The sequence below is a fragment of the Mustela putorius genome, unplaced genomic scaffold (assembly GCF_011764305.1).
Source record: "Mustela putorius furo isolate JIRA1106 unplaced genomic scaffold, ASM1176430v1.1 tig00000281_pilon_pilon_pilon, whole genome shotgun sequence".
Classification (NCBI taxonomy): Eukaryota; Metazoa; Chordata; class Mammalia; order Carnivora; family Mustelidae; genus Mustela; species Mustela putorius.
Window position 1 is genome coordinate 5,134,273 of NW_025421343.1, and position 26,314 is coordinate 5,160,586.

At 49.9% G+C, this 26,314-nt stretch overlaps 1 protein-coding gene across 3 annotated transcripts in view; it reads right to left on the reverse strand.

Annotated features, from left to right (window-relative positions):
* EVA1A (eva-1 homolog A, regulator of programmed cell death) overlaps window positions 1-20,445 on the reverse strand; it is a 49,994-nt gene extending 29,549 nt beyond the window's left edge. The window contains exons 1-2 of one of the 3 annotated variants that reach the window (XM_013051195.2): window positions 20,244-20,443; window positions 19,789-20,022 (exon numbers count right to left, since the gene is read on the reverse strand). In XM_013051195.2, coding sequence (XP_012906649.1) covers window positions 19,789-20,022; window positions 20,244-20,397 — 388 coding nt within the window. In that variant the 5' untranslated portion in view covers window positions 20,398-20,443. Of the gene's footprint in view, window positions 1-19,788; window positions 20,023-20,243 lie in introns of all 3 variants that reach the window. The other 2 variants (XM_013051196.2, XM_045079076.1) reach the window with 2 other exon arrangements.
* Between the last annotated feature and the right edge of the window lie 5,869 nt (window positions 20,446-26,314).

Below are 26,314 nucleotides of genomic sequence, written 5' to 3' on the forward strand. Positions count from 1 at the left end.
AGTGAAATATTAATCTCTGAGAAAGCCACACTGGGGTAAGACTGCACAGTAATTCAAGCAGCATGTGCAAAATTTATTTAGAGTTGGCCAGGAGTGGTTTTAATTATGTGAAGTCTTCAGAATGAGAAGAAAGTGACTGAAGATGTTTGACTAAATCAGTCCCAGAGGCCCTGGACGCTCCCAGATCCCTCCCCAGTTTCAGTTTATTTCTGCAGGCCCAAACCATACACACAGGGGAGGCTCCCAAGAAACCGGATGATGGCTCTGCCAGAACCCGGATGCAGCCAGCAGCAAAACCCACCAAGACAGGAAGCATCAGCACCCACAGGGCGGAGACCTCCCCGCAGCATGAAGGCCAGGTGTCTGGCTGTGGGAGGATAACCAGGGTAGAACAGAGGGAGGGGTGAGAATCCAGAAGGAATTTTCAGACCCCAGGGCACAGTATGAAAGATGCTTTCATCAAAGGTCGCGGGTGGGTGCCAGGCGCCGAGTGTGCTGTGTGCCTGCTGGACACCTCCCGTTTCCTGGAAGTCACTTGCTGAGGTGTGCTATTGGACTTGAAGTAGCACCTAGGAGTGGAGAGAGGGGCAGGACCCAGCTCTAAGGACCATACACGCCCTGAAGGCTGGGCCTTGCAGACAGCAGAAGGGAGCCAGTCATATGGGTCTTTAAAATGGTCACCAACCATTCCAAAAAAGTGGAAGCCACAAGGTGTCCCCTAGACTGGTGGGACAAAGAGAAAACCCAGGAAGTTATCTTTAGAGACTGCCTTTCAGCCTCTGGGTTCTGTCCACAGACACCAGAGCTCTGGCACCAGCCGGGGGGGGGGGGGGGCGGGTAAGGAGGCAGGGGTTTCTGTTAGTAAGAACATTAGTTAGTAAGAACATTAGTTAGTAAGAACATAAGAAAGGGGATAGGCATTTGAGAAGGAAATGAGCAAAGGCTGGTCCTTTGAGGGGCTAGGGATGGACACCAAGCTTCTCATCATCAGCCTGAGGTCAGTCCATCAGGGGGTCAGTATTTGGTGTCAAAGTGGGGCTGGTCATCCTCACCAGGAGGAGAGGGGACAGGAGCCTGACCTCCAAGGAGAATCCAGAGCTGAGGCTGGACTAGGGGAAATGGGAGTCTCCACTTGGATTTGCCAGATATCTCTCCAGCCCAGCACGTCCTAAATCCATCTCCCCGCCCACACGCTTCCTCTTTTCTCTACAGTCTGCATAATCCCCTGAGCCTCCCCGGTCACTCCGGATCAGACTTGGGGGTTATGGTGGGCCCTTCCTCTCCCTTGTCCTGGAAATTCTACCTCCTATCCCTTCTGACTCTCCATGCCATCTGCCACTTGCCTGACTCAGAAAAACCTCCCTTTCCTCCCTCCCCCCCCCCCACCCCAACATCATACACTGGTGCCAGGTTGAGCACCTGGAAGCCGTGTTCTAGCAATGCCGCTCCTCTGTGCTAAAATCACCACCTACACAGTCACATTCCTTCCAACACGGCCCAACGTCCAAGCAAATGGGAGTCATTCCCTCCCTCATATACTTCCCCAGGGGGTCTACCTCTGGGTTTCACTGTGCTGAATGTACTTCTCCACTTACTGCATTTCTGAGTCCTACCCATCCTTGAAGATCGACATCACCTCACCTCCCGTGAGGACTTCCTCTGACCCACCCCTGCATATGTAATTGCTCCCTCTTTGGGACTCCTGTAACCCTGCATGCCAATCTTCTGCATATAGCTGAAGTGTGAGCTTTTAATATTTTGCACTAGGCTACAAGCTCTTTGAAAAGAGGGGCCTTACATCATATTCTCCTTCATGGAGGAGGCACAGGAAGACCCAGGAACACTGAGTTTGGCCAGAAGGTATGAAATGCAGTGTCTGGGGGAATCCCATTGGAAAGGAAGGCTGGAGGCGTGCAGTGATCCTGGAGCGCTAACTGCTGGTGTGTGGGAGTCCTCAGCTGATGTGTGCCCTGACTGAGTAGACCAAATGGAGAGGAGAAGGCTCACTGACAACTCTGGAGGAAAGGAGCCTGCCAGTGTCTGCTGGAAAGAGAAGAAACAGTCACGGGGACTGTCAGGAAGTCATAAGAATCACACTGCGTACCGCACTGGGCAGGAAAAGGATTCCAACCCTGTGGGTCAGCCACACCAGCATGTGCTTGAGTAATTCTGACCAAATCCTGCGTGGCTTTCTCTTCAGAATGGCGAGTAGGACCGGACAGGCTGGCAGACTTGTGGCTCCTTTAAGGAAGCCCATGAAAGAAGGCAATCCACTTGCCACTGTATTCCTAAGCAGTATTCCTCAAGCAGAGACTTTGGTCCACCACCGGTAGGGTCCCCCAAGTCTAGTCTCTCTGAGGCATCCAGAAGTGTGGGGACTCACAGAAATCATGCCCCACCAAGGAGCACGCAAGTGGGAACAAGAAGCATTCCTAGTCCTCTGGTCTCCGCGGGCCTCCTGGCCCCAAGCTGAGTTCTTGGTCCACTACAATGATTAAAACCAGAGCATCAGTCAGAAGGGCGGAGCAAACACCCTGATGGCAGGGAGTCTGGAAGTCCAGTGCCATCCCTCAGGGAGCTGCGGGAAAGAGAAATCCGAGGTGAGGCAACACCAGCCTTCCTCCGCAGGAACCGCGTCGATCCTTGGGGACGCGGGCAGCTTCCCCCTGAGACCCTCCTGATGGCTCTTTGCCAGGGGGAGCTGGTCCCACAGCCACACACGACCTGCTCTGTGACAAATCAAGTCCACACAGACAAACGCTGAGCATCTGGAAGGTGAAAATTCCTGAGCCGGGCAGACATCTCTCTGACTGCAGCAAGGAAGCCTGCCCCAGCCCCACAGCCTCCCTGACGCCCCAGCGGTCTCCCACCTCACTCCAAGATGCTAGGGCTCAACCGAGGAGTTCCAAAGGTTCTACACATGTTTGAGTCCAGCTACATTTTTTTAAATGTTTTTTAAACCATAAGCAAATACAGTTAAGTGTGTGATAGGTCAAATGTGAGAGATCACAGACCTCAGGAGCTGCAGGTTGATATGCCCACTTCGGAAACAAGGTTCTCCTGCCCAAACCGTGCCTATGTTTGAACACATGTAGTTAATCAGGAAAGCCGCAGTTCCAAAAATGTCTTTTAACCATCAGACCCAAGCAAGTCTCCTCATGCTTTAAAATCATGTGTGCAAGGACACTCCCACCACCCTGGCTCATGTGGGCTGTGCACAATTAAATGTCAGGCAAGCCTCAGGGGTATGCAGAGAGTGCACGCTCTAATAAAGATATAATAGTGCACCGTGCAGTAACGAGTGATCGCACAACACGCTGCACCGAGGAATGTGGGTAGCACTGATGCTTGTTTTATTCTTAGAGTGCTTGGCAGGCTTTTAAAGCTCCGACTCAGAGGTGCCTGGGTGGCTCAGTCGGTTAAGCATCTGCCTTCGCCTCAGGTCATGATTCCAGGGTCCTGGGATGGAGTCCCACATCAGGCTCCTTGCTTAGTGGGGAGCCTACTTCTTCTTCTCCCTCTGCCTGCCTCTCCCCCTGCTTGTGCTCTCTTTCTTGCTCTATCTCAAATAAAATCTTAAAAATAAAAATAAAGTGAAACAAAAATTCCAACTCAGTAATGCAGGGACATGCTGTTACCATTCCTTCCTCCTATAGGTGACAAAGTGAAAGTGAGAACTGAAATTTGGGCTCAACATGGCAAATGCATCTTTTTATTTCTTTCTTTTCTTTCCTTTTTTTTTTTTTTTTTTTGCTGTGTTAAAGGCTTTAAATGATACTAGAGAGAAACAGGCACTGAAGCTGTTGAAAATAATTTTAATAACATAATATTTCATAATGATACAACATGTTTTTCTGTCAAACAAAGATATAAATTGGTTGAAGAACCTGTTTATTCCTTTCAGTTAGCTCCTTTATAATTAAGGAATGAAAACAGTTGTCACATAGTGTTTGAGTCAATGTTAAAACCAATTTTTCCTATATTCCTCTTTCAAGGTTCTGGGTCACCTTAATCAGAATAACCTGAATCTGCAAAGTATCCTATTTAAAAGTGTTATTACTTCCAATGTTGGCAGTCACAATTTTCTCAAGGCCTTACAGCTAATACAAAACACAATGATGTATTAATGGCAAGGACACTTTGAGGCCGCAACCGTTATCCCAAACCTTCCATTTCAAATTTTCATGTTCATCCATCATAACAGTCTCATTGCTTTCATTAATTAACTTTATATCGTAAGCTAGAATTATCACATAAAATAACATATACAACAAAATACTGGTTTTTTTTTTTTTTCTGTTTCACTCATGGATAAGCCATTTAAACTCATTTAAAGAGTTTTAATGCTAAAACATTTTTTAAAGTTTTTTTTTTAAAGATTTTATTTATTTATTTGACAGAGTGAGAGAGCACAAGCAGGTGGAGTAGCAGGAAGAGGGAGAGGGAGAAGCAGGCTCCCCGCTGAGCAAGGAGCCCAATGCAGGGCTCACCTCAGGACCCTGGGATCATGACCTGAGCCAAAGGCAGTCGCTTAACCAACTGAGCCACCCAGGTGCCCCTAAAAAATTTTTTTAAGTCACTATGTCAGTCCATATGTAGGAGAAACCCAATATATTCAGCAGGAAGGGGTTAAAGAAACAGATCTTCAGTAGAAGGCAGAACCTAGCGAGTTGGTGTGCTTCTGCAGAGAACCCAGGTACAAATTTGGGGTTCAAAAAGATGATTATTGAATTAATCAGTGTGGCAGAAATGGCCTGTCCCTCACTCCTAATACTGGGAAAGGGAGGCGTTTTGGAAATGGAGACCCAGAAAAGGTCATGGAGGCAGTTTTGCTTGTTCTCGAAGATCCATCTTCCCCAAGGAAAACAGGTCTTTCTTTGTGGGAAGCAGGGCAGACCAGAGATGAGATAGTGAATGGGTATCCACCTGTGGCCACTGACCAACAGGGTCAGCAGAGCTGAAGCGTCGGCATAAGGGAAAGAGCATCAAGAGCCCTGGGCTTGTGGTAGATGAGGTGGTCAGACATATGACTCGGGGGAGAAGGAGTCCAGAGAAAAAGGGCAGCTGGAAGTGAGCAGAAGCAAGACACAGACTAGGAATCATTCACTGGCTCATTCACTTACTCATTCTCTGATTGAGCATCTAGTAACACAAGCAAGCTACTAGAGGCTGGGGTTACACAGATAAATAAGCTTCCAACAGCGTCTCTCTGGGGGAGGGGAGTATTGTTCCCAAAAAGGTCCTCCCAAAAGGGAGCAGAGGGAGCAGAGAGAGGATGGGGGGGCACAGTGAAGAGGCAGCCCCAGATGTGAGTCTCAAAGAAGAAACAGGAGTTAATCAAGCGGCTAATAGTGAGGATGGGGAAGGGGGAGCACATTCCAACAGAGATGGCATTCATGTAGAAAGACGGGATTTGAGACGGAAATCTATGTAGCTGGGGAACAGAGGCGGACCAAAAGGAATGAATCACAAAGTGAAAGGAAAGGAACAGCAAGAGATGATGCTACTGAAGGGGCCTGGCGTGCTCTGCGAGGGGGCTTGGACTCTTTCCTGTAGGCACTAGGGAGCCAAAGGAGATGCTGTGCTGGGGACCGCACAGTGCTCAGAATCTGCACGCACACCGCCCTTCGCAATCGTGTCACCCCATTTGCTTGTGTGGCCTCCCACAAGAACTCCCTGAGAGCAGAACCTGGTCTTTGTCACCTTTTTCATCTTTACATCCTCGGAACCTAGTGTCGTGCCTGGAACGACAACAGCGGAGTGCGGCAGGAACTCAGCATGTGCATCATATGAACCAGTAAACGAATGAGCAAAGGGCAAAGTAGGGAAAGCAGAGCCCAAGAGGACAAATGCAGCTGACTATGGTCTCAAGAACACTGCCAAGGCAAAGGCTGAGACGTCAGAATGGGAAACCATCTGACATATGATAAATGAGGAGACACTAGAGACGAAATCCCTATGCCCCCATTAGCATACAGAGGAGGCATACAGAAAGATGACCATAGGTGAAGAAATCTTGGAGTGGGATCCGTCACCTTGGCCTCGGGAAGCAGTTCTCAACTCCTGAGCTGTGTTAGGGGTTGAACTGTGTCCATCAGAAAATAAATAAATAACTGACATGGTGAAGTCTTTAACTCGGTACCCCAGAATAGGACCTTATTTGGAAATAGGGTCTTTGCAAGGTTTAACTAAGTTAAGATGAGGCCATTAGGGTGGGCCCTCATCCAGTATGACTGGTGTCCTCATAAAAAGGAAAGACAGAAAGAGGGAGACACGCATAAAAAGGGGACACGCACAGAGGGAAGATGATGTGAAGACACAGGTAGAAGACGAAAATGCTACAGGAAGTTACCTGGCTACAAGAAGCCAGGGAGACACCTGGAACAAACGCTTCCCCTGTGGTTTCAGAAGGAGCATGGCACTGCTGATACCCGTCTGGCCTCTAGAACTGTGAGACATTATGTTTCTGTTGTTCTAAGCCATTCACTTTGTAGTGCTTGGACATGGCAGCCCTAGTAAAGTAATACAGGCTGGTGGTCAAAACAGATCAACGCTTGGGGCAGACACCTGTGTTAACCCCCAGAAGGCATCTGCCTCTCCTCCTTGCTAGAGGAGCCCCACTTCTGTTTGTGTCCATCCACTGGGGCCCAAGGCCTGGGTCCTATAATTGACCCACGTCAACCTTGGTGGTCTCTTGCCATTCCACTTACCATGTGACCCAATTCTGGTCACTACATCTCACTAAAAGGACTGCTGTATATACAGGACATAATTCAGCTGTTCGTGGATCTGTCTTCAATGTCCTGTTTAAAATAGTCAAGGCAATGGGACGCCTGGGTGGCTCAGTGGGTTAGGCCGCTGCCTTTGGCTCAGGTCATAATCCCAAGGTCCTGGGATCGAGTCCCGCATTCTGCTCCTTGCTTGGCACGGAGCTTGCTTCTCTCTCTGCCTCTGCCTGCCACTCTGCCTGCTTGTGTGTGCTCGCTCTCTCTGACAAATAAATAAACAAATAAAATCTTTAAAAAAATAAAATAAAATAGTCAAGGCAGAAACAGTGTCTAGCCGAATCTGGACAGATACTAAACTAATGATCAGTGGGGTTTCTAGACAACCTGATGGAGCTGGTAACTGAATTGATTTCCTTGACCACACCTTATCAGGTTTGTCCTTTCAGAGGCTAACCTTGACCTCTTGGGTTTAAACCTGTAGTTTTCCCTTATCTGATACTATTACCTCAATGGGACAAACATCTCCCGGTATCTACATCAGCCAGTGAACCAGATGGTATTTTAACCTAGGCACCTACTTTCAGGGATTTCCTCATCCATAACCTAAGGCCACACCGACTTCTCCACACGGTAACACGCACAGATCATCCGGCTAGACCTGTACGTCTGGGTTTGAGTTTTGCTGCACGGCCTTTTTGGAACACAGAAGCTCACCCCCAGGTTTCTGCAGCTTAAACACACATCCCATCCTTGCCGCGCCAGAGGCTAATAGAAAACCGTAAAAGGCGGAATAGGTCTTCACAGGGACAGAAAGAGGGAGAGGAGGGAGCTGGGAGACTCAGGGAGTAGAGCTTTGTGCCACACCCCGCAAGGAGGGGAGAAGACTACATTTGGAAGGGCACAGGCACATCTGACAGGAGACCTGGGTTCAATCTCCGCTCCACCACGTGCCAGCTCTGTGACTCTGGGCAAGCGACTTCAGATTTCTAAGCTTCACTTTGGAAAACAGGAAATACAACTTAATATCCTAAAGAATTATGCTTAACAATGAGGTCATCTATGTCATGCCCCCAGCACGGTGTCTTGTGACCAGCAGGTGACCTCCCAGGACATATGCCTGCTTCTGAGTCACACACATAGAATGTCTGAGATTTTTTTTTTCTTCACTGGAAGAATTAGTCCACTGAGCATTAAAGAAACAATGAGACATGTTCCCATCAAATGGGCCATGCAATTCTGTCACTTTTACCTCGAAGCATGTCACAAACCATTTCTCCCCAGGATCTCTCATCTAGTTACCCTGAATTAAAGCAATGGCTCCTAACCAGCCTCCCTACCTCCATTGTCTCCCCCTCCTCCAGTCCAACCTCCAGCAGGCCACCAGGATGTCATTCCAGAGCAGGGACTGGTAAACTACAGCTTGCAGGCAAATCCAGCCCGCTGCCTGTTTATGTGTTTCAAGTTTTACTGGAACAGAGTGACGCTCGCTCGTTTATGTCTGTCTATGGCTGTTTTGGCCACTCTGTTGGCAGAGCTGAGTAGCTGTAACACAGACTGTATGACCTGCGAAGTTTAAAATATTTATTCTCTGGTCTTCGACAGAAAAATTTTGCTAGACCCTTGGTAACTTGTTCTAGAACACTCCCCTGGGTAACTCACCGCTCTCTCCAGTCAATTGCCTCCAAGACAAAGTCTATGTGGTGTGAGCTGACCCTTCTCTATTCTCCCAGCTCACCTCTCGTTATTCCCCCCTGCAACCTAATCTCCATCCTCACTGAATGAGCACCCTCCAAACACGCCAGGTCCCCTCCCCAGAGCAACTCTATTCCCTTTCCATTTAGAAAATTTCTAACTACTCCTCGATATTCCTTCCTTTATGAAGCCTTCTAGCATTGCCCCCTCAGCCCTATCCAAAGGCACTCCTTCCTTGGAAATGATATCCCACCGATAAATGGTTGTATACACTATGGGTCTTCCTATCTGTCTTCCTCACTGGTCACCCCCACGCTAAACTTTCTTCTCTCTCTCTCCCCCTCCTGGAGCACTCTGTTCTTTCCCTGCACCGCATTTACCAAAGTTTGTAATCATGCATTTCTTTGTGTCTTTATCGCTTTAATGTCTGTGCCCTAACAACTGTGAGCTCTAAGAAGGCAGCAGCTAGGACTTGGTGGATTCAACACCACATTACCGTTGTGTGGTCTGGAGCCAGCCACACAGTGGTTGTTGAGTTTGCTGAATAAGCAAATGACTAAACAAATAAAAAAAAAAAAAAAAAGATTTTGCTAATAAATCAAATGCAAATGAAAAAACCAAAGACATCAAAACTGTTACTTTCTGAACATGCAGGATCCTGCCTCTCAGACCCTTCAGGTCTCCCGTGGCCCAGAAGGGTGGGTGGGTGACAGCAGCACTGGTAGCTGTGTGGATGTTTGGATCATATGCAAACCCTCATTCCTGGAATCAGCATGCAATGTGTACATGGCCCTTTCCCATATCAGTAAATTCAGATGCTGTACAACTGGAAGAAAGCCATATATAGGATATAGACTGAGTCCACGTTTGCACTGAACTATTCGGAATCCTGGCCATTCCTTCCTGAAGAACGTCCTCTACTCCTTGTCTATTGAGGAAAGATCAGCAAGACTCCGAGAGCTTTTTCCCTCTGTCTCTAGGGAGAGTGACCTATGTGTCCCTCACACTCATACCCAGCCACTGTGTGAGAGACCCAGGTGGGACAGGACGGAGAGGGGGTTAGGCTGGAATGAACCTTCCCTGAATCACTCATACCGCATCTTCTAGAACCAAGGGAACCATCAAAGTTGAAATGTGACTCTTGAAAGACACACTATTCACTTTTCTTGACATTCAAAGCTCAAGTTCAAGAAGTTATTCAGCTGAGTTGCTGCTGCGTGTGGGGAAAAAAAATATCCCAAGGCCATTTCCTGTGTGGCCTTTCTCATTCTGGACAGCGCCTCTCTGAAAGTCCCATCCATAAAGGCCTTCTGTGAAGGTAAGTGCATTTCTCTGAGATGTATCCAAGAAGAGCAAAGACGCCATTTCAACCAAGGCAAATTTATGAAGTTGGCAGCTGAACCCTAATTCTAGCCTTGAGCCTTTGGGATGTCAGCACTGTGAACAAAGGCAGAGCTGAATTTCTTGTTTAAGTCAAGCTTTTAACCCTCTGTGGCATCTACCTCTGGTCTGAACAACAAAAGAATCCTATGTATTAAAACACAGAGATTGTCTTTGGCTCTAGATAAATGTATCTTCTCAGGGCCTGTTGGACCTGTGTCCTCTAAGCCTGGTAAAAAGCATTTATAAGGAAATGTCAGTCTTGTTTATTATTAAGAACTTTAGCGGCAGTAGCCCAATCACCTACAGTCATTCTAAGTGTAGGGTTGTCACCCCAGCAAATCACCTGATAATGCGTCTTCCAATTTCTCTAAGACCCAAGCAGCTCTTTGTCTCCTTCTGCAGATTCACCTCCAGCCCTGATCTCCTTCTCCAGCGCAGTGTGGGAATGGGGAAGGGTACTGGCTTTGAAATGGACGAGAGACACGTGACGTCGGGCCCCAGCGCACTGTGCTCTCTCACAGACTATTTCAAAGACAAATTCAGTAGATGATGTATTACACATGCATCTGATATGATCTGGATCTGACCACACGTGATGACTCACGCTGGGCCCTGTGAAAAACATTTTCTCCACTGCCCCTACCAAAAGCTAAAGATCTGAAACACCTATCAGGAGCTTCATGAGTGATTTCCAGCCATTCACATGGAAGCTTTCCAGAACATGGGGAGAAGTATTAAAAATCTGTGTGAAAAAGAAAAATGACACAGAGATACTGCTGCCGATGTGTATAGTGCATTCACAGCCACTCTGTGGGGCCCACTCTGGCTCTGTCCCTCCCCCTGTATATAGTAACGGGTCTTTCCATCTCTGAAACACTCCCTCTCTCCTGGTACTTCCAAAGCCAAGCTTCTGGAAAGAATTGCCTGTACTTGGTATCACTACCTCCTCACCTCACATTTGTTCCTTAAGCCTCCTCATCTTTCAAACTCCCCTCACCATCACCAATAGCTCCCTAATTCCCAGATCCATGGCTATTCCACTTCTTTTCTTAGTGGACTTCCACGTCACTTGATGTTATAGATTCCTCCCTCCCGGACTCTCTCCTCTTCCACATGGCAGTCTCCCATCTCCTCCTGCCTCTCTGCCCAGCACCTCCCTGTCGCCTGCACTGGGTCCTCCCTTTCCCCTCCCTCAGAGGCCACCCACTCTCGGAGGCAGTCTGGTACAGACAGATAGCACAGGCCCGGATCTGACTGCCTGGGCTAATATCCCAGGTCTATTACTTACAGCTGTATGACCTCGGGCAAGTGACGTACTGTCCCTGTGCCTCCACTTATTCATTTATAAAGCAGGTACAATAATGGCCTTCCCTGGCAATGGCTGTTGAGAGGATTAAGGCACATGAAGTACTTAGAACACACAGTAGAGACTCAATAAGCATTAGCCATCATAATTCCTCTTCCCGTGCTCTCTCTCTCCTTGGGCAACTGAGCCATACCATGACTTCCTCACCTCTTGTTAAAAGTTTGCCCTTGAACCTTCTTTTTTTTTTTTTTTTTTAAAGATTTTATTTTATTTATTTATTTGACAGAGAGAAATCACAAGTAGATGGAGAGGCAGGCAGGCAGAGAGAGAGAGGGAAGCAGGCTCCCTGCTGAGCAGAGAGCCTGATGCGGGACTCGATCCCAGGACCCCGAGATCATGACCTGAGCCGAAGGCAGCGGCTTAACCCACTGAGCCACCCAGGCGCCCACCCTTGAACCTTCTTTAAGACTTCTCTCCTGGGGGCACCTGGGTGGCTCAGTGGGTTAAAGCCTCTGCCTTGGGCTCGGGTCATGATCCCAGGGTCCTGGGATCAAGCCTGGTATCAGGCTCTCTGCTCAGCAGGGAGCCTGCTTCCTTCCCTTCCTCTCTCTGCCTGCCTCTCTGCTTACTTGTGATCCATCTGTCAAATAAATAAATAAACTCTTAAAAAAAAAAAAAAAAAAGACTTCTCTCCTGACCATCAAATCTACAAACCATGTGCCTACTACACATGTCTCCCTGGCCATCCCTAAAATGCTTCAAGTTCAGTTTGTCTGAAACTGAGCTCATCATCTTTCCTGCAAATGCTGCTCTCCCTGTCCACAGCCCCACCTCCCTCTGCTCCACCCCCTCCTCTCTTTCCCCCTGCCCCTCCCCTCCTCACCATGAAGTCTCCTAATGAATAGCACCACTATCTTTCCTCTTGGTTGTCCAGGCCAAAACCCCAGAGTCATCCTAGACTCTGGCCCTTCCCTTACTCCCCCGCGCAATCAGTCACCGAACTCTGTCAACTTCATTGCCAAAGTATTTCTTGAGCCTGTGCCCAATTCCCCACCCTTATGGCCAATGTCTCTAGAGCCTCATTATTTCTCACCTGGATGACAATAAGTAACAATAGTATTAAAAATAACTTCCACCACTATTATCACATACTGATTATGGCTCAGTCACGGAGATAGACACTTCACCTACTTCATCTACATAATCCTGAACATCACCCAACCATGAGGGAGAACTTGGGAGTCCCTGTCTTCAGATGAGAGGACGGAGGCACAGAGAGGTTTAACAGATAGCCTGTTACACAAAGAAGCAAAGACGTTGTGGGGCGGGGACGCAGGCGGAGGTCTGTCTGACTCCATACACCGGGCTTTTCCCCACTCTTGAAAACTGAATGGTGTCCTAACTGGTCTTCCTGCCCTCTATCTTATTCCTCTCCGATGTCTACTCTATGCCAGAGGGGTCTATTTTTACAATGAAACTCTGACTTCTCTCTGTGTGAAATTCTATAGTAGCTCCCCAGTGCATACAGAATAAAATCTCAATTCTTCAGCAAGACTCTTCCTGATGTGGTCCCTTTGCCCGTTTATAGATCTGCCTCCTTTCTCTCCATCCATACTCACTCCCTTGCTTTCTTGGAGCACACCCTGCCTGCTCACCTGGCAGGGCGGTCCTTCTTCCTGGCCTCTCTGACTGTGATGTCCTTCTTTTCTCATCAGCCTGGATCCCTCCGTCTCAGCCTCCTGGACGCATGTCCTCTTGGACTCAGCTGCTATCCAAGCCCGGTGTAGGTGCCCCTCCTCTTGATGGCTATCTCACTCAGTGAGTGAGTCTAGCACAGAATTTTAGAGGCACAACAGTCATTGACCGAGCACCTACTATATGTGAGAGCTCAAGGCAGCCTCCAAGGATTTGGGAATCAAGAAGACATAAGTCCTGCATTCAGAACACTTGCTTTAATGAGAGAGATGGATAGCAAAATACTGTATTCCTATCTCTGAGTGTCCTGTGTCCATGCTGGACTGCTGAGGCTCTTGAGCAAAAAGAGTATCTTGTTCTTCTCTGTGTTCCCAGGCCCTCACACTGGTGCAAAGGGTGTCAGCAAACACTGACAGCTTCAGCTGAGCAGACACAGCAAAGCCACAAAGCTGTCTCTGTGACCAGGCAAGCCTACACCCCCAGGGACAACCTTCACTTTCACGGGCATCTTTTCCAGACTCTAAATGTCCAAGTCACTGTTTTCGGTACCTCTGCAACACCCTCACCCTGTTTTGACACACAGCAGGGTCTAATGCTGGAGAACTTCAGGCTGACCATCCCTGCTCCATGTAACTGACCCATGGAGAGAGTAAGGGACCAGGTCCACGTAGTAGAATAGTGTCAGTACTGACTCCCCTCCCAATGCTCATTCTGTCCACCCACAGGTTCACCAGCACGTCTCACTGGAGCAAGGAGAGGAGCTGCCGTCAGAGCGCGCTCTCCCAAGTGCACAAAGGATAGGAGCTTCCGGAAAATGATGTATGTGTCTTCCAGTAAGAGACCCCCTCCCATCCCTTCCCATGGGCTGCTGTGGCCTGTCTTGACAAGGTGAGCGAGTAAAAGGACCCGTCAGCTGTGTTTGTGGAGGTGCCAGAGGAAGACAGCTTTAGGCAGACCCTTTTGATCAGGGGTCCCTGCGCAGAAACAAGATCCCCCGACATCTGTTCCCTGCGGCTACTGACGGTCAGAATGACACGGGCAGAAGGGCACAGGGCAAAGGGGAAGAAGCTTACGTTACAGCAGGTGTTTTGTAAAAAGCCTTCTTTCCCATACAAGTTTACGGTTACTCTTCTGCTGAGCAGCATTTCCGCCTGCTTTCACCTTAGAGGACAAAGTGCAAGCTGCCTGGATGATCAAAGACGAGGCGGACAGCCGTTTTGATCCCCAGAGCAGAGAGCTTACAACTGCTGCCTCAGACAGCAGGCAGGGGAGAGGAAAGGGGATAAGCAAGAAGGACATGGTCATCCCCACCCCCAACCCACCCCGCACAACCCACACACCTGGTCTTGCCTTCTTGCAAACTAGATTTCCTAACAGCATCTTCAAGGATCACATGACCGTCCCCAAACTGTCTGGGGCCGTGGTGAAGGGCTTGGAGTCTGGGGGCCTGATGGGATCCCAGGTTTGCCTGTCATCTGTGGGTGGGATCCCGATTCCTCCTCCAACACCCATCTCAGAAGGTGGTCGTGAGGGGCAATGCCAGGAAAGCAAGTCAAGTCCTTATCAAGGGGACTGACACCTGCCCCAGTGGTTACTATTGCCATCACCTACCAGCCACTTGCCCTGGGGTGACGCTGCTCCTCACAAGCGACCACTGCCCCTTGGGTTCTGTTCCTTGACCCTATAATAGAGCCTGTTTCTGCGCCCCCGTGCCTTCTCTGTCGCGGCACTAGCACACTGTGCTGTGTTGGCTGGGTTTCTTGTCTGTCTCTCCATTCAGGAAAGGGCGTCTTGCAGGTCAGGATGAGTCTTACATGCTAGGGCATTCATCCACTCGTTTCTCTTTTACTGAGCACCTCCTACATGCTGGGGGCGGGGGTCACTGATGGCGAGTAAATGAGGGATGTCTTGGGATGACCTACAGAAACACTTATATCCAGGGTCCCATCAGCAAGCATATGTACCCATCATCTGTGGTGAGCCTCTTGCAAAAGACTCTGGGGTCCAAGAGCACTGCAACTGTGAAGACAGCTCCCACCCAGGGAACTTGGCAGCCCTGGAGTCTGATCTAGGAGGTCACATGCTGGATTTTATGTAAAACAGAGCTGAGAGACAACCCCCATCACCCTTCTCTCTCCTTTCCTCCTCCCTCCCCGCTAAGTTCAGCAATTGTTTCAGCCTTTTGGATGCTGTAAAGGTAACATTCAAAACCCAGACTCAGGAGGGGCCATCCACACAGTTCATCAGCCAGAGCTTTGAAAAGAAAACAAAACAACCCACAACCACCAATGCAGCTTTGTTTGTGACTGAGGTTTCTTTGCTTACTGGAGACAGTGTCCCTCCCACGGCCCCTGGGCTCTGGTCCCATTGCCCTGAAGGAATCAGGCCAATAGAGACAGGAGGGAGAGCCATCATTCAAAGAGCTCAGTACACCTGAGCTTAAAATTCCCCCTCCACTGTCTCCCAACAAAGAGGAACAGACTCCTGCCCGGCTGAAAAGTTAGTTACCCCCCGACCAAGGCTCCATTACCAGCTCCCATCTCTTCACATACCTTGGCCTCTGTCAGTACCTTCCTTGGCTTTGTACCACATACATGCAGTTTCCTGTCTGTCACACCCATGCTCAATAGTCCCCCCAAACCCAACAAGCTCCTACTTCTCTATTAAGACCCAACTCCAATATCCTCTTCTGTCAGAAATCTCACCTCACTCCATAGTGGTTGTTGCCTTTTGGCCCCCAATTCTCAGCTCTTATCTCTTCTCCACTTGTTGCACACTGATGATCTGTTCGTGTATCCCTCACACATTGCGGACTATGACCATGATGATAAGGACCATGTCCTCTTCATGTTTGTGTCTCTGGCAGCCAGCACCAGCCACTCAGCCCACGTGTAGTCCAAACCCACCCTGACACTTATGATCCCATCTAATTTAGTCCAAACCAAATGCCCCTTACAGCACCAAACAGATTTTCACCTAGAGGCCAACAGTGGAAGTAGATTTCACGGGGAACACAGTCCAAGACCAAAACAGGGAGAGGTAGCTTTCCCTAGAAACAAACCCAAGCAGGAGGGAGCTTCATGAATCTGCCTGCTGGTCAGTGACGAAGGGCTACTCAAGACGGCAGCCGAGATGCGATGTTCTGGGCCTCAGTGAAAATGCAGGGGATGCCCCAAAGATGTTGAGTCTGACCTTACCGCAGTCCTCAGCACCCAGGGGAATCTGTTTCTCAGATCAGCCAGCTGCTGGCCCGAGAGAGGTGCTAATGCCAGGAGACAGTAAGAGTGTGGTGTCTGAAAGGGGGGAGGTAATCTGAGGGGTCTCTAACGGGTTGATGGATAGGAAGATTCTCACCCTGCTGTATCCTAAAAAGCAACTTTATCAGAGTATTTCTGTGACCCCTAACAAAACGCAAGGCCTTGCACATACCAGGTAACCTCATCCCACTGAAGTCTGGGGGACAAGCTGCCAAAACAAGCAAACTCAGGGGGGCCATAGGTAAGGTGAGTGGGTCAGCTGTGGAAGAAGCCAGAACACACAAACATGCGGGTATCTGTGCAAGGCCGTCTGGCCCACAGAGCAAGTATCTAAAGGAACAGTGAGGAAGGGGCTCAGCTTTCAAAGGCAGTGCTGCGTTCACGGCAATACTAGATTCCAAGTCGGTGGAGTGACCACCTGTAAACCTGGTATCCAGGATCACACACAGCACAAATAGGAGGTCAGTGACCAGTTCCAAACCCGGTTCCCCAAAACCCTGTATAGGGCATTAAATTCTCTTAGCAGGTTTTGCCTTTATTATATAAACGGTCCTTATAAAACTTGAAGAGAAAGCGCACTCTGCATCTGATCAGGATAAGGTGGAGAACCCGGAGGGCGCCACGGCCCCCCCCCCCATCACACATTCATTGATGGATTTCACCGTACTTATGTGCTCGCTGCACACCGCTAGGGGTCCGGTCTTGGGAAGGGCAAAGTTGGAGTCCGTTCCTGACCCCAAGTCTAAATCTCTCTCTCCCCCTGGCAGGTGAACTCCACACCCTCCTCCCCCAAGACCTCGTGCTCTTCTGACCCTAACCTACAGCTCACTTACGGCTGCATTTAGCATCAAGTTTATTGGTGATGACCCAGAGGACTGATCCCAAGGTGCTGTCTCTCTGAGGCTAGGCTCCAGGCAAGGAGGAGAGGAAAAGAACAGAAGCCGTGAAAATCATGGCACAGTGGTAGATCACAGGTATGGTAAGGGTGGGAAATCCGACGGACTTCGGCTCTTAATGAACACACACCATAAACCTCAGCCCATCTTTACCGAGCACTTACTCTAGGGGGAGGACCGAGCTAAGGCCTCTACCTACAGAGCGTGAAGCGTGTTGTGTGCCACAGTCCTCACGTCTGTGTGAGTCCTGGCCCTACCACTCATTAGCTGACTTTGTGCCAACAGCTGAGCCTCTCTCTGCCTCTGTTTCTTTGTTGGGAAAATAGGGCAATACCAGTTCTAACTTTAAAGGCTCACTGGGAGGACTGAATGAGTAACAACATAAAATGCTAAACTCGAACCCGGTCCTGGCATGGATGGAGTGGCCGTCAGTATTATCTCATTAGTTCGTCACACCAGTCTGCAGGGGTGACAGATGATTTCTTCCTATTATACCAAAGAAGGCTTTGAGAGACTGAATCAGCTTGCTCAAGGTCACAGAATTAATAAGGGGCAGAGCTGGGATTTGAACGCTGGCAGCCCACAAGCTTCACCACCACCTCAAGTCCAGCCCTGTGCTAGGTTCGAGGCACCCAGAGACCAGTGTGAGGATGAGCAAGGGATCCCTATATAGTCACCCCTACAGGGAAGAAATATTGAAAGATAAAGGCAGAGGAGGGCCTGCGCTGAAGCAGCAGGGAGCGAGGAGACGGGAGCTCTAGTCTCGGGAGCTCCTCTCAGGAGGAGCCTGGAGCTCTAGCCTCAAAGAATGATGAGGAATGTGCCAGGGAGGAGGAAGGGAATTCCAGAAAGTCAGGACCCAGAATACCAAACTCCTAAGTTGGGTGGTATGCCTGGCACCTCCAGATGTGAACTAAGGTAAGGCTGGGAAGGTAAGGTGAGGCCTTACCATGAACAGCCGTGTGAGCCAATGCCGCAGGTCAGATGTTACCCTGCAAGACAGCGATTCTCAAGCCTGGGTGTTTACAAGAGCTGGCTTTGGTGCTTGCAAAACATGCACAGCTTCCCACCCCTTCTGTTAGCCCCGGGGGGCCAACAACAGTATTAAGACAAAGTAGTCCCAGGGCCAGCTGTGGTTTGAGCAACATAATTCTGGCAGTGGACTGAGAGGAGATTTGGGGACGGGGCTGGTGTAATCAACCTAACTGGAGCAGAAAAGAGGCTGAGAGCTGGGCACAAGAGCACCCCTCACGAACCGAGACATGACGCCAGGGTTTCTCCACCTCAGCACTACCGACGCGTGGGGGGCTGGAGAATTCTTGCTGTGGGGGGCTGTCCTGTGCCTTACAGGCTACTCAGCAGCATCCTTGGCCTCTGCCCACCAGATGAACAGCATTCTCCCCCACTTACATGCCGACAGCCAAAAATGCTTCCAGACATTGCCAGATGTCACTTGGGAGGCAAAAATGGAAACCCTGGTTGAGAACAACTGCTTTAAATCCTCCCATCCCCACTCTACAGATGAGGAACTCCGGCTGCAGAAAGAAAGGTACAGGAGGGCCTCAGCCAGACTCCCAGGCTGGTGGTCCAGCTCCAGGGCCTGGGCTTTAGCCGCTGAGCTGAACTGCCTGTCTGGAAATAACTCTGGGGCAGAACTGTGTATTTTTTGAGAGACTGGCTGATGAGAAGAGGATAAAAGAGTGAGGTTCAAAGGTGAAAACTCGGTGCTTGCCGCTGAACTGTGAAGACAGTAGGTACTAAATAAATCATCTGGGTGAAAATAGGCTCGAGATGCATTTGCACAAAAAAGAAAAAGCTTCTCCACGGCATGAGCCAGCGGGAGATGGCCGGTTCCTGCTCACTCTGGATCGAGAAAACCCTCTATACGTCTAGACATGGGATGTGTGGTATAAACCAGCTGGTACCCAGATCCTGGCTGGGCCCCTTCCCAACTGTGTGGCCCTGAACACATTACTTACCCTCTCTGCGTCTCATTTTGCCCGCCTGTAGAACAGGGGGAGTCCCTACTCAGAGGCTAGATGTGAGAACTCAGGTGGTATAATAAGAGCAAGATGGCAAGCTTGCACGACGCGGTTGGCCCTCCTCTCCCTCAGAGAGGCATCATCATCACCTCCCCGCCTCCCTCGCGCCTAGGATCGAGTACTCCCCCAACTCCTTTCAATCCTGGGGAACCGGGGGGAGAGCGGCAAGGAGCTGATTGCGTCGCTCTCCAACAGCAGAGCGTCCCACTTAGGCTTTAGGGGGCGCCAACAGTCTTTCCACTCCCCAGTGCGCGCTGATTTCGGGGTCCTGGGGGTCGCCAAAAGCGCACGGCGAGCTGGGTGCCTCCAAAAGGAGCGAGATCCGTGAGTTTAAACGCGCGCCACAGAAATTTCGGGCAGGTCCGCACCCGGCAGGCCTGGGCTCAAAGGCAGTTACTGCCGTGGGCCGACCCGCTTAGCCCAGGCTCCCGTGGCGGGGGAGGAGAGAAGCGCCGAGATTTGCGCAGGACCCGCTCTCCGAAGCCAAGCTGCAACGGCAGAGAGCTGAGAGTTTGCGGATCGAGAAAAAGAAACGGGGCGGGGGTAGGGCGTGCAGAAGCAACAGGAAAACAGGAGGAAGAGGAGGCAAAAAAAGAAAGCGCTGGGAAGCAGAGTTCCCTGGGGCACCCAGCCTACAACACCTGGGCAGAGGGTTCAGGAACAAAGCAGCGGCTTCAGGTCAGAAGTGCTCTGGGTGTTTCCGAAGAGGGGGCGCTCCGGAGAAACCCAGGTCGGCTGGGGATGCCTGGCGTCCCCTGCGCCCTGGGCGCGCTCTCGGGCGCCGCTTACCTTCGCCGGGGCCGCCGGCGCGCACTTCCGGGGGCTGCGCTCGGGGCGCGCCGGGCCAAGCCGGGGGACCCGGAGCGGATCGCCGAGGGGAGGAAGCAGCAAAGAAGCGCCCCGGACTTGGGACGGCAGTGACGCCTCGGAGAGAAATCCCAGTGAAGGAGCCGCCGGGGCTGGCGCGGGGCGCGGGGTGCTGGCCTCGGCGCTCACGGGCGGTCGCACCGAGTCCCGCAGACGCTGGAGCAGCGCGAGTCAGTGGGAGGAAAAGGTTGTCTCATTTCCTTCGGTCTCCCCCTTCCTCCACCCCCTCGGCTCCGGACCTGCCCTCCCTCTCCCCCGCCCCCTTCCCCAAGCCCGCGGCCCATGTGGGCGCTGGAAAGACGCGAAACCTGAACGGTGGCGGCGTGCGGCGCCTCCCTCCACGCCAAGTTAGTTTATGCTCCTCAACTCATGCCTACCTCCGCGCGCTTCAGACCCTCTCCAGGGCCCCGGAAGGTCCCGGGTCGGCCGGCCGTCTCCACCCTGTCCCGGATTTCTAGCCTTTCCCCCTGCTGGGACGAGTCCAGATTTGAAAGCAGATCTCCGAGCTCTTGCCAGCATCCATCCTCTCATTCCTGTCCCGTCGCCTGCTTTGAGCCCCTATTAAACCACCCAACCCAGACAGGATATAAGTACTTACTTTGTTAATTTTGATCGACTTTGTTTTGTTTTGTTTTGTCTTGTTTTCCAGTGGGGTATTTAAACCTGATGCATAATCTGAAAGGAATGTTCATTTTGATCAGGAAAGCTGCGGAGGTCTTTGTTTGGCCTTGCTCATTCAAAGTTGAGGTTTTGTTTGTTAAATTCAGCAAGTATTTACTGAGAGCCTGATCGACATTGAGCTGGGCGCTGGAAACGCAGAACTGAACCAGAAGGGCAGGTTGTTCCTAGACAGTCGTCGTTGGTGACGAGTAGAAGCACAGAGGAGGTCCAGGGATGCTGTGGTCTCTTAAGAGAGAGGTCGGGGACAGAAAGAGCGTTCTGTGTCATAAAAACAACATGGGTAGAGGAAAGAAGGAATGAGAAAACCCTATGAGGAGGCCGTATGGCAGAGAATGTGGCCAAAGCGGGGAGCGGTGATGGGGAAACAGGAAAGAGAATGTTGAATCAGTCCATCAAGAATGGGTAAGAGCTGCAGGGAGCACTGGGGTGGAACTGACAGGACCTGGTGACAAGAGCTGCCAGGGGCAAATGAGAAGATGAAGGGAAGAGGTAACTTCCAGACCTCAGGCTGGAGTAAACAATGATCAGAATCCGGGATGAACAGAATCCAGGATGCCCTCTGGAGCTACTACCCAAGGGTGTCCCCGAGATTGGCAGTATTAACACCGATTGGGAGCTTAGAAATCAGAACTTGCCAGTCTCATTTGACCTACTGAATCAGAATCTGCATTTTCACAAGATCTCCAGAGATTCAAATATGCACCAGAATTTTGGAAGCTCCTCTCTCTATACCAGTGGCCGTACACTGGAATGACTGTGTATTAGACTGCAAAGCTTTAAAAAACAGTATGAGACCCTTTTCGCAACCCCCACAAATGCTTATTTAACTGGTTCGGGGTGCGGCTCCAACATCAGTATTTCTGGAATGCTTTCCAGATGATCTAATACAGTCAGAGTTGAGAACCACTGTTCCAGACTCATTCGAGAGCTACTTCATTTAACCTTGAAATGCACCTCTTCAGAAAGGAAAAGAACACCCACGTATAAATGAAAATAAAAGGGGCGCCTGGGTGGCTCAGTGGGTTATAGCCTCTGCCTTTGGCTTGGGTCATGATTCCAGGGTTCTGGGATCGAGCCCCGCATCCGGCTCTCTGCTTCGCGGGGAGCCTGCTTCTTCCTCTCTCTCTCTCTCTACCTACTTGTGATCTCTGTCTGTCAAATAAATAAAATAAAACCTTTAAAAAGAAAAGAAAAGAAAATATAAGACTAGTTATCTCACTCTCACACAGAGAGAGGTGACTGGTGTGCTGGAAAGGGCCCTTGTTCCCTAAACTTAATCAGGAAAGCAGATTCTAGCCTCAGATGGTCCCTAAATTACTCTCTGTGCTTGGGCATGTACTCCCCTCTCAGGCCTCAGTGTCCCTATCTGTAAAAGAAACACCTGACTAACTCCAGATTCCACCCCCGCCCCATCCCCTGCTTGCGCGGTGCCAAGAGCTTCTCCTAACTCTCCAGCTTTATCTGTAGGCAAATGGAAGGCGATGTTGACAAGTGGGTTTTCGTGGTTTTCGTCTTATGTACACCGGCCCGTGCACAGCCATGCATGAACACGAGGGATCCAAGGACTGTGTGCTGAGCGCAGGGCCACACACATAATTGGTAATGTGTGCCAAATATACGAATAAATAAGTAAGTGCACTGATGCCAAAAGATGGTATAGACTTACCGTATCTGGCCCTAATCCAGGACCTATTCATTTGTCCCCCTAAACTGGAGGAAGGACATTTGGAAATACTCAGACCCGTGAACCTAGCTTTGGATTTAAAACCACGGCTATAAAGAACTGCTAACATTTGCTGACTACTTCGTGCACACCAGGCCTTGGGCTAAATACCCTGCTTGGGGATCACCTCATTTCATGATAATGAGGAAGGTACTGGGGAGCCCCTGCACCCCAGCTGGTCGTAGGCACCACAGACATAGAGGGACGAGAGCTGCTGTCCGAGGCACCCCCCGCCTCTGGTTGTGCAGCTCAACAGAGGAGGTTCCAGAGCCCTCTTGAGGGTCTTCCATGGGTGATTTTCCAGAACATACGTCCTTACGTAGAGGGCGGCTTTGAAGGAATGGCTTTGGAGTGACTTGGCCCAGGGGCCTACAGAAGTAGTTGCACCCAGAAGCTACCCCAGGCAGCCTGCGGGCTAGGCCTGAGAGTTCTGGAAGCTGCTGGCTTCATGGACAGATGTGCACCTTTGCGTGTGCGTGCGTTTTCCACGGACTAGTGTCTCAGCAGCCAGACCCCGCACCCAGCCTCTTCACCTGTATTTCCTTTTATCGTCACAGCGTCTTGACAGATGAAATTCTCCTGTTTGTTTATTTTATAAACGAGAATACTGAGGCATCATGAAGGGAAGCTCTTTTGGTCCCCGCAGCTCCCCGACTGCCGCTGCTACTGCTGTCCCCATCCCCCCCCCACCCCTCCCCTCCCCTCACTCTGCCCCTTCCAGGGAGAAGAGAGTCCTTCAAGTCCCATTCATTTGTACAGTGACACATCATCAAACCCCTCTATGCCTCATTTTCCCACCTATAAAATAGTTGTCCGTGATTGCCTTTTTACCAAGGCCCTGTGTGTGGCTTGACACCCCACAGCCTGAGGGCAGGTGCGGGGACATAACCTGTAGACTAAGAGAGATTGAAAGTAAGTGGGGCTTCTGTCCCAAGATGAGAAGTTCCAGAGCTTCAGTAACAGCACGACTATCATAAAGGAGGAGCTCTATTTTCCATCTCTAGGAGGACATAAGGAAAGAACAGCATTATACCCGGGCGCCTGGGGGGCTCGGTGGGCAAAGCATCGGCCTTCAGCTCAGGTCATGATCCCAGCGTCCTGGGATCGAGATCCATATTGCTCGGCAACCTGTTTCAACTCTCTCTGCCTCTCCCCCTTTGCTTTCTCCCTCTCTCCCAAATAAATAAATCTTTAAAAGAGAGAGAGAGAGAGAGAAGAGGAAGAGGAGGAGGAAGAGGAAGAGAAGAGTATGAGGCAGCATTTTAGCCTTTAGGTCAGACATGAAGAAGAGGCCTGAAGCCCCTGTGCTAGGCCAGGGCAGATGCTCAGTGGCCGCCTTGCAGAGCTGCTCTCCTGGGTCCCTGAAGGCCTCCTGGACTGGCCTGAAGGGTGGAGGCGGATGAGAGCACAAGACAGGGTTGAGATCCAGAGGACTAGCTGGCCAGAGGCTGAGACAGGAGGGTGTCGTGCACACGCACAGCGTCAGCTCTAGTTCCAGCCAGTAGTGTGCAGTTAGGAAAAGAAAAAGGTTCATCCCGGGAAACCAGAACCCAAAGGAACCACGGTATGGTCCAGCCCTGGGCTGTGAGCCGGGCTCGAGTGTGAGCAGCCTCACTGGTGTGGCTGCCAGCAGGCCTGGCAGGCCTGGCAGGCCTGGCACAGACTCTCCTGGTCCTCCCTGGAGAGTTCACAGGGCCCCCAAGGCCCTGGGCTCAGAGCGGGGCTCCACCACCCCACACCCTGATGCCGTGGGCTACAGCTCACCCCACTCAGGACCAGGTCCCTTCTGTTAGCCCAGAGGAGATGTGGTCATTTCATCCATCAGTGAGGGGGGCTGTGACATTCCTTTGACAACATCGTGATGCCAGGATTGGGTAGGAGGATCCCTATATCTCGGTCCTCGCTGAGCCCCATTCATTCGTTTCTGTTTGGCCAGATCCCCAGACACATTCCTGCTGCTGCCCCTTCCCAGACTCCCATCGGTGTTTCTAGAACAGCAATATGACCGTTTTACACAAAGTTCACTGTGACAAATTTTTACCACTGGTGTTGCCTCAAACAAAAATACAACCTCAGACTTTGATTATCCTCATTTTATTGATAAGGAAACTGAGGCCCAACACCTAAAGGAAGACACCGAATGAAGCTGAGCTACTAGCTGACCTGGTGAGACCTTCAGGCTCCTATGGCTCTACCTGAAAACAAGCTGCAATGAGGTATGTCCTGATAAGTCCTCACCCCAAACCGGTGTCCCCATGTAGCCAATGTACCTATCCATGAGCTCAGTTAACTCAAGTTCCTGGAGACCACTGGCCCTTCACAGGAAATTGCCCAGACACTGTAGGCAACCTACACTTGACACTCAGACCTCAGTTGGCGAGTGTTTTAAAATAACAATCTGGACTTCAGACCAGACCAACTGAATCAGAATCTCGAGAGGTGGGCTTTTTTATTTTTTCTTTAACTTCTACAGGTAACTAAAATATGCAGTCAGTTTTAAGAACCACTTTTGTAGGATATGCAGAGACAAAATCTAGGTCCTCACAGGTGAGAAGTTTGCAAAACAGTAAGTAGCTCAGTTGAGTAGTGGATGGTTTCCAAAAGTCATCAGGAAAAGGAAAATATTGAAATCACTCCCTTGTCTGAAGCATGTTAGGACAATTCCAAACTGACAAAAATCCCTGGATTTATCTCAGCCTTGAGTGAGTGAGGTCATCCCCACATGGTCAAGGGTAGGAAATCTGGTTCTGTCCCAAGAAAGTACAAATGATTGAAACCAGAATCCTTGCCCCTTTTCCTGCGGCACTGCTATTTACAAGAAGCCTTCAGAAGCCCAGCACTTATGAATTCCAGAAGTAGTAAATGTTCTCCAGGAGCGTCAGAGCAAGGCAGTCGTGTAAACCTAACAATGAAAGACAAAGGAAATTGCCTCATGGCCCACTGAGAGGCTAATGGATGTGCAGACAGAGACACCAATGTGTCACCATTAATGATGTCACTCTGGGAAAATCGGGAGGCCGAGATTCTTTTTTTATTTTTAAATGCTCTGCCCTATGGTCATTTCACATTTACTCATCTTACAAAAGTGAGCATGAAAAGAAAAGGTGCACTTGTTTAAAATAATAGTTTAGAGAAGCAGGATGATTTCTTCTTCTTTCTTTCTTTCTTCTTCTTCTTCTTCTTCTTCTTCTTTTTTTTTTTTTTTTTTTTTTTTTTTTTTTTTTTTTTTGAACCTACTGTCTCACTTTTGCCATTACATTCCCTGACAAAGTAATGGGATATCTGTGCAGGTCCATGGATACTCATTTTACCAGATGGCATTTCAATTCATTCATTCCATTCCATAACAGCCTGTCAAGATGAAACCACTCCTTTGATAGTATTAGCTACTAACACCTCCCAGACACCGAATGTCGGAGAATGCAACACCGAACACGTCCAGGCCAACCTTTCACCAGCTTTGTACAAGGTCTGATGGATGCTTTTAATCACCAAATCAGTCAGTGTTGACGGTTATGTTCCCTCTGAAATTCTAGTTTCCAGATGCAGACAACCAAATTATAATATCCACAGTCCTGGGTGCCTGGGTGGCTCAGTGGGTTAAAGCCTCTGCCTTCAGCTCAGGTCATGATCTCAGGACCCTGGGATCGAGCCCCGCATCAGGCTCCTTTCTCAGCAGGGAGCCTGCTTCCTCCTCTCTCTCTGCCTGCCCCTCTGCCTACTTGTGATCTCTCTCTGTCGAATAAATAAATAAAATCTTTAAAAAAAAATCCACATAACTGGCCTTCCTCTTCCTTTTCCCCCAGTGAAGTTTGACCTGTACACAGGCATATGAGGATATGCTGGGCCCACCAGTCATGGTTTCAAAGAAATTTTAATAGAACGAAAAAACCCCAGGGAATATAAGCCGTACAGATGGGTCCCCCTCACTCCTGCCCGCAGCATGCTGATCACCTTGCTTCAAGTGCTTTGTGCTCAGAAGGGATGAGAGCATGAGAAGCGAGCATCAGTGAAGCTTGGTCTCTCTTCTGTTTCAAAGTGGAA